This window comes from Saccoglossus kowalevskii, chromosome 18 (genome assembly GCF_978046115.1).
Source record: "Saccoglossus kowalevskii chromosome 18, keSacKowa6.1, whole genome shotgun sequence".
NCBI lineage: Eukaryota > Metazoa > Hemichordata > Enteropneusta > Harrimaniidae > Saccoglossus > Saccoglossus kowalevskii.
Window position 1 is genome coordinate 10,703,065 of NC_140658.1, and position 13,721 is coordinate 10,716,785.

General features: G+C 34.5%; 1 protein-coding gene across 1 annotated transcript; it reads right to left on the reverse strand.

The window, feature by feature from the left end:
* Positions 1-6: 6 nt before the first annotated feature.
* Positions 7-10,998, reverse strand: LOC102804698 (guanine nucleotide-exchange factor SEC12-like). The gene is made up of 9 exons (XM_006815011.3): positions 10,798-10,998; positions 9,185-9,398; positions 8,398-8,606; positions 7,975-8,058; positions 7,568-7,689; positions 6,403-6,576; positions 5,451-5,523; positions 2,810-2,969; positions 7-2,272 (listed from the first exon to the last, which is right to left on the reverse strand). Exons 1-9 carry the CDS (start codon positions 10,915-10,917, stop codon positions 2,181-2,183), a joined length of 1,248 nt encoding a protein of 415 aa, XP_006815074.1. The 5' UTR covers positions 10,918-10,998; the 3' UTR covers positions 7-2,180.
* Positions 10,999-13,721: the final 2,723 nt, after the last annotated feature.

A 13,721-nucleotide genomic window follows, 5' to 3' on the forward strand; every position in this document is an offset into this window, starting at 1 on the left:
CAAACATTCTCTTTATTTTTATTTATTTTCAATAAATAAGTGATAAATGTTTCCATATGAAAATTTGGAAAACGTTGAATATCAGAGGAATAAACACGGTGTAGGCTTTAATCTGAAATGGCCACCATAAAATAATCTGATGAAGTTCTATATTACAAAATTACATTAACACGCTTTTTATTCCATAATTTATGGTAGCATTATGTGCAATGTCATTAAGGTCATGTTACTGAAAAATAAATAATCTAAAAATTTTTACTTTAATGTTGAAATATCATTAATGTTCAGGAACCATTTACATCGAATCTTAAAGTGTGAATTTCAATCTCAAAATTAAAAAAAAAAAAGGAATAAAAGTCTAATTTTAAGAGAACATTTTTAACATGGGCTTTAATGAACATGCATTTGATAGTTACAGTAATAATTAATTAATCCATGAAATCAGAGAAACAGGACCATACATTGCATTTTAGTTGGTTTTACCAAACCCAATCCACTTCAAATCCATGTAGCGAAGGTTATCAACGGCATTTTGAATGTTGCAACACAATAAATATCAAATACACATGAATATCTAATTCGTTTTTTTTTTCCAGCATCATTGTTAAATTTGTAACCTTCCACAAAATAGGACAATCCATCACTGAATTGCTTTGTGCATGATCAATATATTAAGTAACGTAAAGTTTCAGGCAAAAATTAAAACTGAATTTTTAGATTATATCATACACAAGATTATCTTAGGATTTTAACCTTCACCGATAGACTCGTTTATAATGGAGTCATTAGGTGATGATGACCCCAAAAACAGAATTAAATAAAAAGCAACAAATTTATGTTACAAAATCAGACATGCATAACATTACCAATCAATATGATACTCGTATATACCCTAATAAAACCATAAAAACACTTGATATCATCTCCAGAAATTAAATATTTGAAAAGGAATTAAATATAGCAAATTTGTGATCCGGAACAAACAAAACAAAACGTCAGTAAAACTTAAATTACCTGCCAATACATTTTGGACAAATAATCTATTGGCAAAACTGGCAGTTTTCAAATAGTATTAATCTGTTGAGCGCCCTTGTCAACTTTTGGCACCATCTACAAAATATGTTTGTACAGCCTGCTCCTACCCACATAAAGAGTCGATAAAAATTGACAAATTTTTTTGATCAAAAACTAAAAGCAATATCTGTATGGTCCGAAATGATTATGAAATTCGGTGACAATTTTCGAAAATGTGAAAATGTTTGCGTGCTGAATTTTGAGCGGGAAAAATATCTGGCAGTCAAAGGATTAAATAAACCAGAACATAATGGCACACATAAAAGATCTGATTAACTTAACCTAAAATTAGAATACATTTATTAAATAAATAAAGTATATTATTACTCATGCTTTCTAAAAATAAAACATTTTTTGTGTAAAATGAAAAAAGAAAGGCACAATTTTGTATTTAATAAATAATCACAATAAAAACAATACTGTGTAATTACACAAGGATGTCTGGATACTGCTATCACCGATTCTCTGGGGTGGACATTTTCACTGCCTGGCAATAACAACCGATAAAAACAAAGGAAAAAACTGTCAGAAAACTGTACTTTGGGGCTAGTTGTTTGAAACTCTCCTGAACAGATTACTGCTTTGTGTGCAACATATAAAATTTGGTTGTTCAAGATTATCTCAATATTGAATTTGTGCTATTTTCACTGACTCTTCAACTGGTGTTCCACAGCAGCTTGCACAGAGCCCATAGAAATACATGGTATTTTTGACCAACAACCGTAACCTGTTTTTTCTCCTCTGATTTCAATTGAAAGTTACATTTTAGTGACCCCAAAATGTCAAAGCTATCATTTTGGCCATAGAGGGCATACTTCTTTTTTGAAATCAAAATGCTGTCTAACTAGGGTTTCACTAGAAACACAATTCACTATTGCACCTTTATCTGCTGGTTCGTATCAGCTTATTCATGTACTATATTTGTACAATATACATTTACTCAAGACAATCAAAGATGAAAACCTGAGCCATATTTTCATGAACCGAATACAAACCATGGAATGAATCATGTACGTCTGTGATACTATCGCAGGTGATGCACATATCAGACTATATGTGTGTATGAATATCAACAAAGGATTCTGCGTTACAATGTTTCAAATCAATTACAGCGGAACACCAATGTAGTCCAGGAAGAGGATTAATAATACGACTACAGCCAAGAAACCTAGCACAATCACAAGTCCATGGTATTTGGCTGAAAATAAATCAAAATAAATATTATAAATTTATTGCATTTCTAATAATACAATTTTCAGTTAATATTACAGAGATAGTAATAAGATACACTATGATTTGTAAACATCAGAATACATAATGAATTATTATATCCTCAAAGTAGAAATAGAATGAGCAAAGAATAATCACTGTACGCAGAGTTTTAATATATCACGTGAAGGTGAGAATGAGAAAGCTAAATTAGTACTATGAAATGTTGGTGACATTCTGCATGTTTGTAAACTTGGGAGTTTCATCAATAAATATACTGTAAAATACTTTATTTTAGCTGGAATTACTTTTCATTGAAAAGACATTTTTAGTGTTTTGTATGGAATTTATTTTCACTGATTTTTGACAAGTTGAATGTAAAATATAGGGAAAAAGGTACCGTATATTCGCCGGATTTTATTTACACTGAATCATTCCTCCAGCAAAAATAAGGAAAATTAATTCCAAGCGAAAATAAGTATTCCACAGTACATCTACCGCAGCGGCCTCTGTAGTCCGTACTTACTTTGCTTGCTTACTCTTAATACTTTACACTGCTTATCAGCAGATATGCTGAGCAGTGAACAATCTTGATTTCCAAGTAATTCTATATTGCCTTCACTGATTGGTACAAAGGAAAGACCAGTCACAAATATACCATGGACATCTTTCACCAATTTCAGCTTCTGCAAAGGCAATACAGCAACAAAATAATGAAGAAATTAATAATTTTTGTGTATATAACAAGTCATTGTCAATGACACGTCCCCGTTCCGTTCATATTTGAGTGACATATACATTCAAAGCAGATCATGACCGAAATGCACCTGCATATGTACAACACATTGTGCTAAATCTGAACAAAATCCATCCATGCATGACTGAGATCCGGTTCTGGAATTGTGAAAATACGTGATTTTGATGCATTTTCGGCCTTAAAATGGCCATCATTCCGCTATTGTTAAGCAGATCATGAAACAAATGCACATATCTATTTGTGACATGATGTACCATGTGTGTGTGAAGTTTGAACTTGATCAATCCAGACATGTCTTGGATACGGATCCAGAACTGAATTCTTTAACAAAATGGCCGCCAGTCGGCCATTTCGAACTTGATCCGAAAAAAAAAAAAGACGTGCATCAAGGTCCTATTATGTTTAATGTATGTACCAAATTTGAACAAAATCCATCCATGCATAACTGAGATATGGGTCCAGAATGGTGAAAATGTGCGATTTCAATGCATTTTCGGCCTTAAAGCGGCCCCCATTTGGCTATCGTTAATGAGATCATGAAACAAATGCACATACATATTTGTGACATGATGTACCTTGTGTGTGTGAAGTTTGAACTTGATCAATCCAGACATGTCTCGGATACGGATCCAGAACTGAATTCTTTAAAACAAAATGGCCGCCAGTCGGCTATTTCGAACTTGATCCGAAAAAAAAAAATGACGTGCATCAAGGTCCTATTATGTTTAATGTATGTACCAAATTTGAACAAAATCCATCCATGCATAACTGAGATATGGGTCCGGAATGGTGAAAATGTGCGATTTCAATGCATTTTCGGCCTTAAAGCGGCCCCCATTTGGCTATCGTTAATGAGATCATGAAACAAATGCACATACATATTTGTGACATGATGTACCTTGTGTGTGTGAAGTTTGAACTTGATCAATCCAGACATGTCTCGGATACGGATCCAGAACTGAATTCTTTAAAACAAAATGGCCGCCAGTCGGCTATTTCGAACTTGATCCGAAAAAAAAAAATGACGTGCATCAAGGTCCTATTATGTTTAATGTATGTACCAAATTTGAACAAAATCCATCCATGCATAACTGAGATATGGGTCCGGAATGGTGAAAATGTGCGATTTCAATGCATTTTCGGCCTTAAAGCGGCCCCCATTTGGCTATCGTTAATGAGATCATGAAACAAATGCACATACATATTTGTGACATGATGTACCTTGTGTGTGTGAAGTTTGAACTTGATCAATCCAGACATGTCTCGGATACGGATCCAGAACTGAATTCTTTAAAACAAAATGGCCGCCAGTCGGCTATTTCGAACTTGATCCGAAAAAAAAAAATGACGTGCATCAAGGTCCTATTATGTTTAATATATGTACCAAATTTGAACAAAATCCATCCATGCATAACTGAGATATGGGTCCGGAATGGTGAAAATGTGCGATTTCAATGCATTTTCGGCCTTAAAGCGGCCCCCATTTGGCTATCGTTAATGAGATCATGAAACAAATGCACATACATATTTGTGACATGATGTACCTTGTGTGTGTGAAGTTTGAACTTGATCAATCCAGACATGTCTCGGATACGGATCCAGAACTGAATTCTTTAAAACAAAATGGCCGCCAGTCGGCCATTTCGAACCCGATCCAAAAAAAAAAAAAATGACGTGCATCAAGGTCCTATTATGTTTAATGTATGTACCAAATTTGAACAAAATCCGTCCATGCATAACTGAGATCCGGGTCCGGAATGGTGAAAATGTGCGATTTTGATGCATTTTCGGCCTTAAAATGGTCGCTATTCGGCTATCGTTAATCGGATCATGAAAAAAATGCATGTGCATATGTCCCATATAATGTGTGATGTATGAGTGAAGTTTGAACTTAATCGGTCCATGCATGTTCGAGATACAGGTGATCACGGACGCACAGACGCACGGACGCACGGACGGACGGACGCACACAGGGCAAAACATAAGTCCCAGTTTTCGGACTGCGTCCGAACGGGGACTAATAATGATCAAAAAAGTGCATTCAGTCTTTTTTTTGTACCTCAACTTCTGATTCATTCACCTAAAAATAACATAAACTATAGTAAAGCCAACTTTATCAAATCTGTTGTGTGGGGAATCTCAATTCTATGGATGCCATGGTTCAAGTATGAATTCAATGGAAGACTCAATACTTGAATGGACAAGATGCAAATGCACAACTCTGCCTTCAACCACTACTGCTGTTACAAAATTCTAAAAAATACCCCTTAAGTTGCCACTATTTTGCTGTTGTATTTTCTTAGAAAACAATGCAATGCTCAGAAAGTGATCATTCGTTTTCATAAAATTGTTATAGCAGGTATAAGAACCAGGAAAACACAGAATACATTGCATCTCAGTTGCATCTTACCTGTAAACTGAATGATATGTACACAGCAACTGAACCTGACATTGTTCCAAGACCTACATAATTACCATCAGGGCTAAACAAACAAACAAACCAATGCATTAATATACTAGCATAATTTGAATAATGCTCTTCAGACTCAATCATATACAGTACACTGTCCATTTTCAGTCTACTAATATTGTGTACATTTTAGAACAGTTTGTATAAATTAATCTCATCATTTTTAAACTATTATACATTGTATCACTATCCTCTTTTCTCCTAAGATAAATGTCTTTTTAGCTAGCATGTTATTTTAGCTAATTTAGCTAATCTGTAATTTTGCTAACTCAAAATGTCACTAATTTAAAATACAGTATATTCTCACAATGAAATTATTGGCACTTTAGCTAAATTAAGATTCTGTTAATTCATGCATGGAGTAAAATTTGCTAAAATGGCATGTAGCTATTTAAACATGTTCTACAGTATACAAAACATAAATGATAATTTCATATTTGGATTGTTGTTTATTTAACACGAGTTTGAAATGCAGTTGGTTCTATTTATTTACCCGGCTTCGTTATCGAGATATAGTTTCCAGAATATATAATGAGCCACGAGCTTATGCATATTAATAATGTCCCTTTCCAGTCAAGCTGGTACAAATTAAAACTTGCTTGGTGATCTGGTAAAAAAATGTCATAGCCTGTTATTATACTGAATGATATTATTGGACAAAGATTAATACTATTCACTTCTGATGGCTGATGCAAAGATTGTGAACGACTGTAGTGTTTATTTTAAAATAATCTTCAATGGAGGGCTGGTTATTTTTCTAAAGGTCTGGTAGACAATTTTGGTCTACCATTCATAAATAATTTTGCTATACAGAAAATTGTCTCCTACATACTGACAAATAGAGACGCAAGTGAAAAGAAAATTAGAATAGAAATCAGAATAAACAACTCACCTAACAGCTAATGCTGAGAGGACATCTGTTCCTGTGGATACGGTTTTCTCTGGTATAAATTTTTGTGTGTCCCATTTAGTGACGTAGCAATATGTGTTTGTCTTGTCTCTAACATGAGGAACATGAATTGTGAACAATTTTGATTTGCTTTTATCTCCTTCCACAATTCCAAACCTGAAAAATAATAGAATGGAGGTAGTATTACTCATGACAGTTTACTTTTTACCCTTTTAGTTTTCCCTATGTTTGAATTATGAGTAGGAACATACATTCTGAAAAAATTGACTAATTATTTTTATATTTTTGTGCTTGGCGAAATTTCAAGATTGTTTTTGTATTGCTAATTACAAGTACAAGTGCAAATCGTTCTCCAAAACCTTATAGCATGTGTTTGAAAAGCAGGAAAGACTGTACTCTGATTTATACCAGTACCCCAGTACTACTGAATAAACAGTTGGCTCTGGGAATCAAATCCAGAACCTCCCGAAGAGAGGTATACCTGCTAACCACTGAAACATTATTCAGGTTTATAGTATTAATTTATTGCTTTTCATTTTCCCATTGTAATTTGAATGATTTAGAACAACAACATACTAGTAGTCTTGCATGTTGGTATGCAGATGCTAATGACAGCGCCCTCTTTGTCATAAGAAATTGTTTTGTAAGAACAAGAATTGTTAGACTGAAAACAAATTTATTTGTTTCTGGTATTGGGCGACTGTTTTTTTTTTAAATTGCTGCACATACCAACTAGAAACATTCCATTAATGTTTTGGGGGCCATACCCACCCTTACTTGTGTTACCACTAATTGGCTGTCTCTATGACTTCAGTACATAGTGAAAATGCATACTAAGAATGACTCACCTATACTATGCATAGATTATTTTAACATCTCACAATCATGTGGTTATTTGAGAGAATCAATAAAAATATAATCCAGTGAGTGTCATCCACATGATATTTGGTATATCATTGTGAGTGTAATATCAATCAGGTCCCAAGCTCTTAACAAATCCTAAGAAACTAAATTTCTAGATCAAGACAGCAATCTGTAGCCTTATATCAATATAAAGAGTTGGAACTCAGCACTACACTTACTGTCTTACTGACCAGTGAAATGATTCAAAGCATATTAATGATTCCACACCAATAGTATAACTCACCTGCATGATCTGTATCTATAAGCTTTTTCAGGTTTACTTTGATCCCATGTTAACTCACAGGTCTTACTTCCATCTTTGGTGTTCCAGACAAATGCCTTGCAATCCCGTGATACTGAAACAATCTAATGATGATGATAATAATATTCAATTTTGTTTAAATATATTTTACGTTAAATGCAGCTCCCATTGGTGTATCCAGTCAAGGATTAGTCGCAGTTTGTTTTTAAACATGCATGTCATTTAGCAGATATTGAACATCATTCCATATTTAAAAACTACATTTCCTATTAAGGTAGGTTGCAAGTACTCTTTTTGGAACCCCAAAAAATATGGCATAATACCTCATGGTGATGTGTGATAATAATAATACTGGTAATAACAAATACAATTTTAATAAATTTACTTACCTTACTCCCACTTGGACTAATGTCTAAGTCATCAATTTCTTTACTGTGTGCCTGGATTTCATGTTCTTTTGACAAGGTTTGATACTAGAGAATTAAATAAAATCTGGTCAAGTCAATGTAAAAGTACATTAGGTTGGCAGAATAAGGGTTATAACATTTCATATCTATCATACATGCACATGAGATTGCTGGCTGTTTCACTAAATAGCAAGTGTGAAAAGTATGGCAAAAGCACACTTTCCGAGCTGGGAAAGAAATTAGCGGCTTTATAGGGACATCAAGGAGAGAATAAACTAATTTGGCTAGTATAAGAAGGACAACCCGGTAAATGAAGTCAAATAATTTTCGTTGTTAAAAAAGTTCCTGATCCAACATTTTCTTCAATACCTGGTAATTAGTCTACTACATAATAATAGATCTTACCTTCCAAACTCTGATATATCCATCAGCTCCACCAGTAACAAACACTGAGCCGTCATTAATAAACTTCACTACTTTTTGATATTTTTCGGGTTTACCAAAATCACTCTGAACTGATTTCAATCGTTCTATCACATATTTTGCTTTGTTGTCATTTTCTTCTTCTTCAGATGATGATGATTCCTCTTCTTTTCCTTTTCTTCTCCTCAAATCTAAAAAAAGACCACAAAATAAATATTTAAAGAATATTAAATCAATTCCCATTTCAGGTGGACAGTGCCTAAACTAATTTTAAAAATTTATTGATATTCGAGAGAGAAAAAACATTTATATGGGAATACTGTATTTGCTCTATTAGAAGAGCAGGATCATTAAAATATGACTTATTCGAACCATAAACACACCTCAGACATTTATGTACATGAACTTTAATTGAGGAAATATGGTACATGGGAGCTCAGTAAACAAGTTCTCCATTGTATTTCTTCAGAAGACAGGAATTGAGCATCATCTACTGGACATGTAGCCACAGAGTCAACAATGTACCATAAATATACATCCAGTTTTGTCACTGTGGTTGCTGTTATAAAGGGTCTACGTGAAATGTTTTATAAGCATATTGTGAAAATATCACACGACTGGAAAAGCATATGCATATCTATTGGCTGGAAACTGTTAAGCCTTTCACAAAGTATTCTGTAATATTGACTGCTTCAGCTTGCTTACTTGTCTGTGATACAACAAGTAACCAATATTTTATGGGAAAAAAAAAACATGTCAGAATTATTACCTTTGTCAGTTTTTTCTTTGTCAGCTTTTACTTTGTTGATTTCATAGAGTTGACACATTTCATCTTTGCCCGTAACCATGATAAAACTGCCATTTCCAACTCTATGAACATCAGCATTCATAATAGCACTCCTATCTTCACCTTTATCTGTGTCATATCTGCATTTGCTCACTGCGGTCAATGAACGTGTGGATTTTAAAAATTCAAATATTTCCTACAGAACAGAACAAGAAAAGAAGAGATATCTCCTTGAATTAACTCACAGTAAAATATCTTCTAAAATTTGTATCAGACAGGAATGGGCCGTATGTTAGCTCTAAATGTTAGTTTAGAGTAATTATGAGCAACGGCTGCTGATATTCAAACACACTTGAGTCTAAATGTTGACTGCATATCACATGATGTAATGTTCTATGATTACATTGAGTGTTTTTAATAAACGGCACTCAGAGTTGCTTGTGTCATCAGATATTATGTGTAAACATATTTATTATAGCGAAGCCCACTCTATATGTGTGTGTATATAGAAGAGTATGGAAGATCTATACACCCTAAGAGTTTGAAAACTGCACTTCCAGTAGTTGTGCAGCACCATTTTGTTTATCCGTTTCACAAATTACGTGAAGTGAGACAGCTCATTCATAATGAGACATCTTCAAAGTGTTGTTCAATGATTAGCAATGTCTTTGTGGCAACAGACTGAAAATAGTTCAACTTTGAATAGTGTTTTGGTTTATTTTGATCAGCTGCGACATATGAATCGTGCATGGCACCATCTTGAATTCCACTCCACTTGTACATGAACTAATAACTCAAATCTCAGTTCACACGCTTTGATGTTCTATGTTTACGTCATTGACTGCGGCTGCTTGCCAGGCATTGCCTGCTACATATTAGGTGAGTTAGCTTTTTAGATAACATGTGTACCATATATACCAGGCAGAATATGACAGAAATCTAATTAAACCTGTAGATTGAAAACAGAGCATGCAGTCAATGGCTAGGGCTATTTTGTTTGATTATTCATTATTTATGCAAAGCGAGATGGCTCAGTCATGAAAAAATATCTTTAGAAATGTTTGTTTTGATTCACATTGAGCAGATCACATTCAATGACCTATAGTTATATACGTTCTAATTTAAACTGCTCAGCTAATTTAATTTAATCTAATTTAGTGTCACATATTGTAACATGCATGTACAGTGATCGTCTCTAAATAAACGTTTTTATGGGCACGAAAGGATTTGTTTTAGCAGCCCCAGTCAATCAGAACTCCACCAACTTGACGCAACGTGGCTAAACGACCACGCCCCCTTTCTCCAAGACACTTGCAACATGAACTTGAAAGTCCTGGTCTGCGTTCTCACTTTCAGTATGTTCATTAATCCAGGGTTAACGAAGCGACTAAGAATCAGGAAGTAGATTGATATGGGAATAAATTACCTCATGTGTCTGTATTCTAGAGACGTCAATATGAATCGTGGAAACACGACGTACCGTAATTAAAAGCGATCGGACACGTCGCATTTCTCTCGGCCTGTTGTGTTGCAATAATATTAAACAACACTGTATATGAATACACGTACTATTAATGCTGTTGCGTTTTACTTACTATTGCATTCGGAACTCCGGTTCTAGCTTGGCCACCCCCACCTGCAATGAGAAAGTGTTCGCCATCTAGTGTACACACTGCATACGGAGGGAAATCAGCGCTGCACAACGAGTCCGCCATTTCTGCCAGGTGTCCCCAAGGTAACAAGAGAAGTCGGCCAGCAGGAGAAGTCGGCCAGCAAAACAACGGAGAAGTCGGCCAGTGCGAGAAGTCGGCCTGTGAGCATCGGAGAAGTCGGCCAGTGAAACATCGGAGAAGTCGGTCATTACGTACATACTACGTTCACACATATTTACATTTTTTTTCTCGAAAAGTCGATCATTACTGGACATGGTACTTACTACGCTCGTACATATTGACTACAAATATGTTTTCATGTGTCAAGTACGAAAGTGAGAAGTTGGCCAGTACAGTATAGACGTAAGTCAGAAGTCGGTTTTTACAGTACAGATTGCGTTCGTACACTTTGATTACGGAAAATGTGTTTTCGTGCGTCACGTACTATTAAAAAAATGTGAGTAAGTGAGAAGTCAGCTATTACATTACAGACTAGGAATTCAATGTATTTAATTGTTATTTTAACCATATCCGTCTCCCAGGAGACGCGATTGTGTCTTGAATAAACTAAACTTAATTGACAGTTAGTGAATAACATGTCTTTCTATTTACAGAGTACTGAAGGGATTTCAGAGTGAATGCATCGGACTGAAAATGTTTTTCTTGTTTGTGTTTAATAAAGATTCAGTTGTGTTGTGTTTTTGACGAGCTTTAGCGGCAGTCCACTCTGACAGTAACCTGCGTCGTACCGCAAAGCACATTGTTCAATCATGGAGCTAAATAAATGAACATCCAATGTACATTGTATTGTAAAACCAAAGTCCTGTTCATACCCGTCTGATTTAGTCTGTTATTCTATTTAATAAAGATTGAGCAACATTTGAGCGCTATTATTTTGTGTATGCCAAGTACATGACCCCACAGGATGTATGTCAGCAAGCATCACACCGACCCGATTAACATCTATTGTCCAAGGTGATAACTGCCGATGTTTTTACAGACAAATTGCGTTTCTTTTATTATAAAAACACCGACAAAGATTACACTGCTATTGAAGGTGTACAAAGGCCACGGATAATCGGACTATGCTTCGTATTTATTAACCACGGGGAAATCCATTTTTTTGTATTTGATTGACTAATCGGTCTTTAAGGTACAGACTACATTCGTAGGCGTTGAGTATATACAAAATATTTATTGAACGTCAAGTACGGATTTCAAAATATAAATCTCCATGGTATATCTCTGTTCACCGCACATACATTTTTTCCCTAAATTGCCGACATTTCGTCGTACCATGGAGGTAGAAAAGAGAAGGACTCCTTCTCTTTTCTACCTCCATGGTCGTACATAAACTAAAATTATCAAGTGCGCTAAATTATAATTACCATGTTAGTACCGTAAGCACAGTTTATTTTGTCCTTTATGTAATGTTTATTTGAAGGCTTCATATTGAACGTCGATCAACCATACCTGATACATTCCCTGTGTAACTTACATATAGAACACTTTTCGAGATGTTTACAGCGTCTGCAGCGCAATGGTATACAGTCAAACCATGGAGGTAGAAAAGAGATACCTCCATGGTCAAACACAATAAAATGACAGGTTCAAATCCAGGTCTGTATGACGTCAGAGACGTGAATATTTATTCTAAGTGCCGGTGGTGGCGTAAAATCTGGACGTAAAATATATCTTATCCATAGGACTGGTTCGATCCTCCAACAGATCAAACAATAGTTGGATGTGTTTAAGTGTTTCATTATACCTCCAGAATTGTTGTAATTGTGACACCACTTAACCATTTTTCCATTGTACTAGCTGTTAATATTTGAACTTGCCGACTTGATAATGCGTTGCTCTTACGGCCATATCGTTTATCATCGCAACTCGATTACCTTTATGTTATGTACTTTTCATGTTTTAAAATAAACTTAAATGCTGACTAATAAATTTCTCTAGTGTTTTTTTTCAGCGCCGTTTACTTTCGTTTATCATCGCAACTCGATTACCTTTATGTTATGTACTTTTCATGTTTTAAAATAAACTTAAATGCTGACTAATAAATTTCTCTAGTGTTTTTTTTTTCAGCGCCGTTTACTTTCGTTTATCATCGCAACTCGATTACCTTTATGTTATGTACTTTTCATGTTTTAAAATAAACTTAAATGCTGACTAATAAATTTCTCTAGTGTTTTTTTTTCAGCGCCGTTTACTTTCGTTTATCATCGCGACTAATAAATTTCTCTACGTCTATGTTATATATCTTATCGAAATTCCATTAGCATTTATAATATGTAATGTGTATTTCAGGTTTTGACTATTTAGATTTTTGTTGTAATACATGTATCAGTTACGTTTACGTTATATATTTTTCGTTGTTCTAAATAAACTATTTTGAATAATTCTATCACTTTGAAACGTCTCTAGTTTTTTTATTGGCATTTTCTGGCAACGGAACTAGGCTACTTTTATGTGATGTATTTTTACTGTTTGGAAATAAACTATGGAATGCTTGACTTTAAAATGTTTCCAGTTTGATTTTATAAATAATTGTCATCCAACATCCGTAAAAAACAGAAATAAATAAGTATCTGTGATCCGTAGTCTAGACTCAAGCCAACGTCTCTCCATTTCCACATGATGTGTCAGTTGGCGGCGAGATGACTGTAAGTTCATATCACTTGTTTGGATGTAGTACCTAAGACAAAGCATTGTAATCCAGCAATAATCGCTTAACATTTTGGAAGAAAAATACATCTATTTTATGAAACACCGTACATGTACTTAGAAAATGTTGTTAGTTGCCATTTATTAAACCATGGATCTAAAAAATAGTTCCATGATTAAACGTACATTATACGTAA

What these genes read in the sequence shown, in the direction of transcription:
- LOC102804698 (XM_006815011.3), bottom strand. Translation starts at nt 10,917, where the DNA reads ATGGCGGACTCGTTGTGCAGCGCTGATTTCCCTCCGTATGCAGTGTGT. An exon ending in TATAGATACAGATCATGCAG is followed by an intron (nt 6,577 to 7,567) that starts GTGAGTTATACT and finishes ATTATTTTTCAG; the next exon opens with GTTTGGAATTGTGGAAGGAG. An exon ending in ACATATCATTCAGTTTACAG is followed by an intron (nt 2,970 to 5,450) that starts GTAAGATGCAAC and finishes TTGCCTTTGCAG; the next exon opens with AAGCTGAAATTGGTGAAAGA.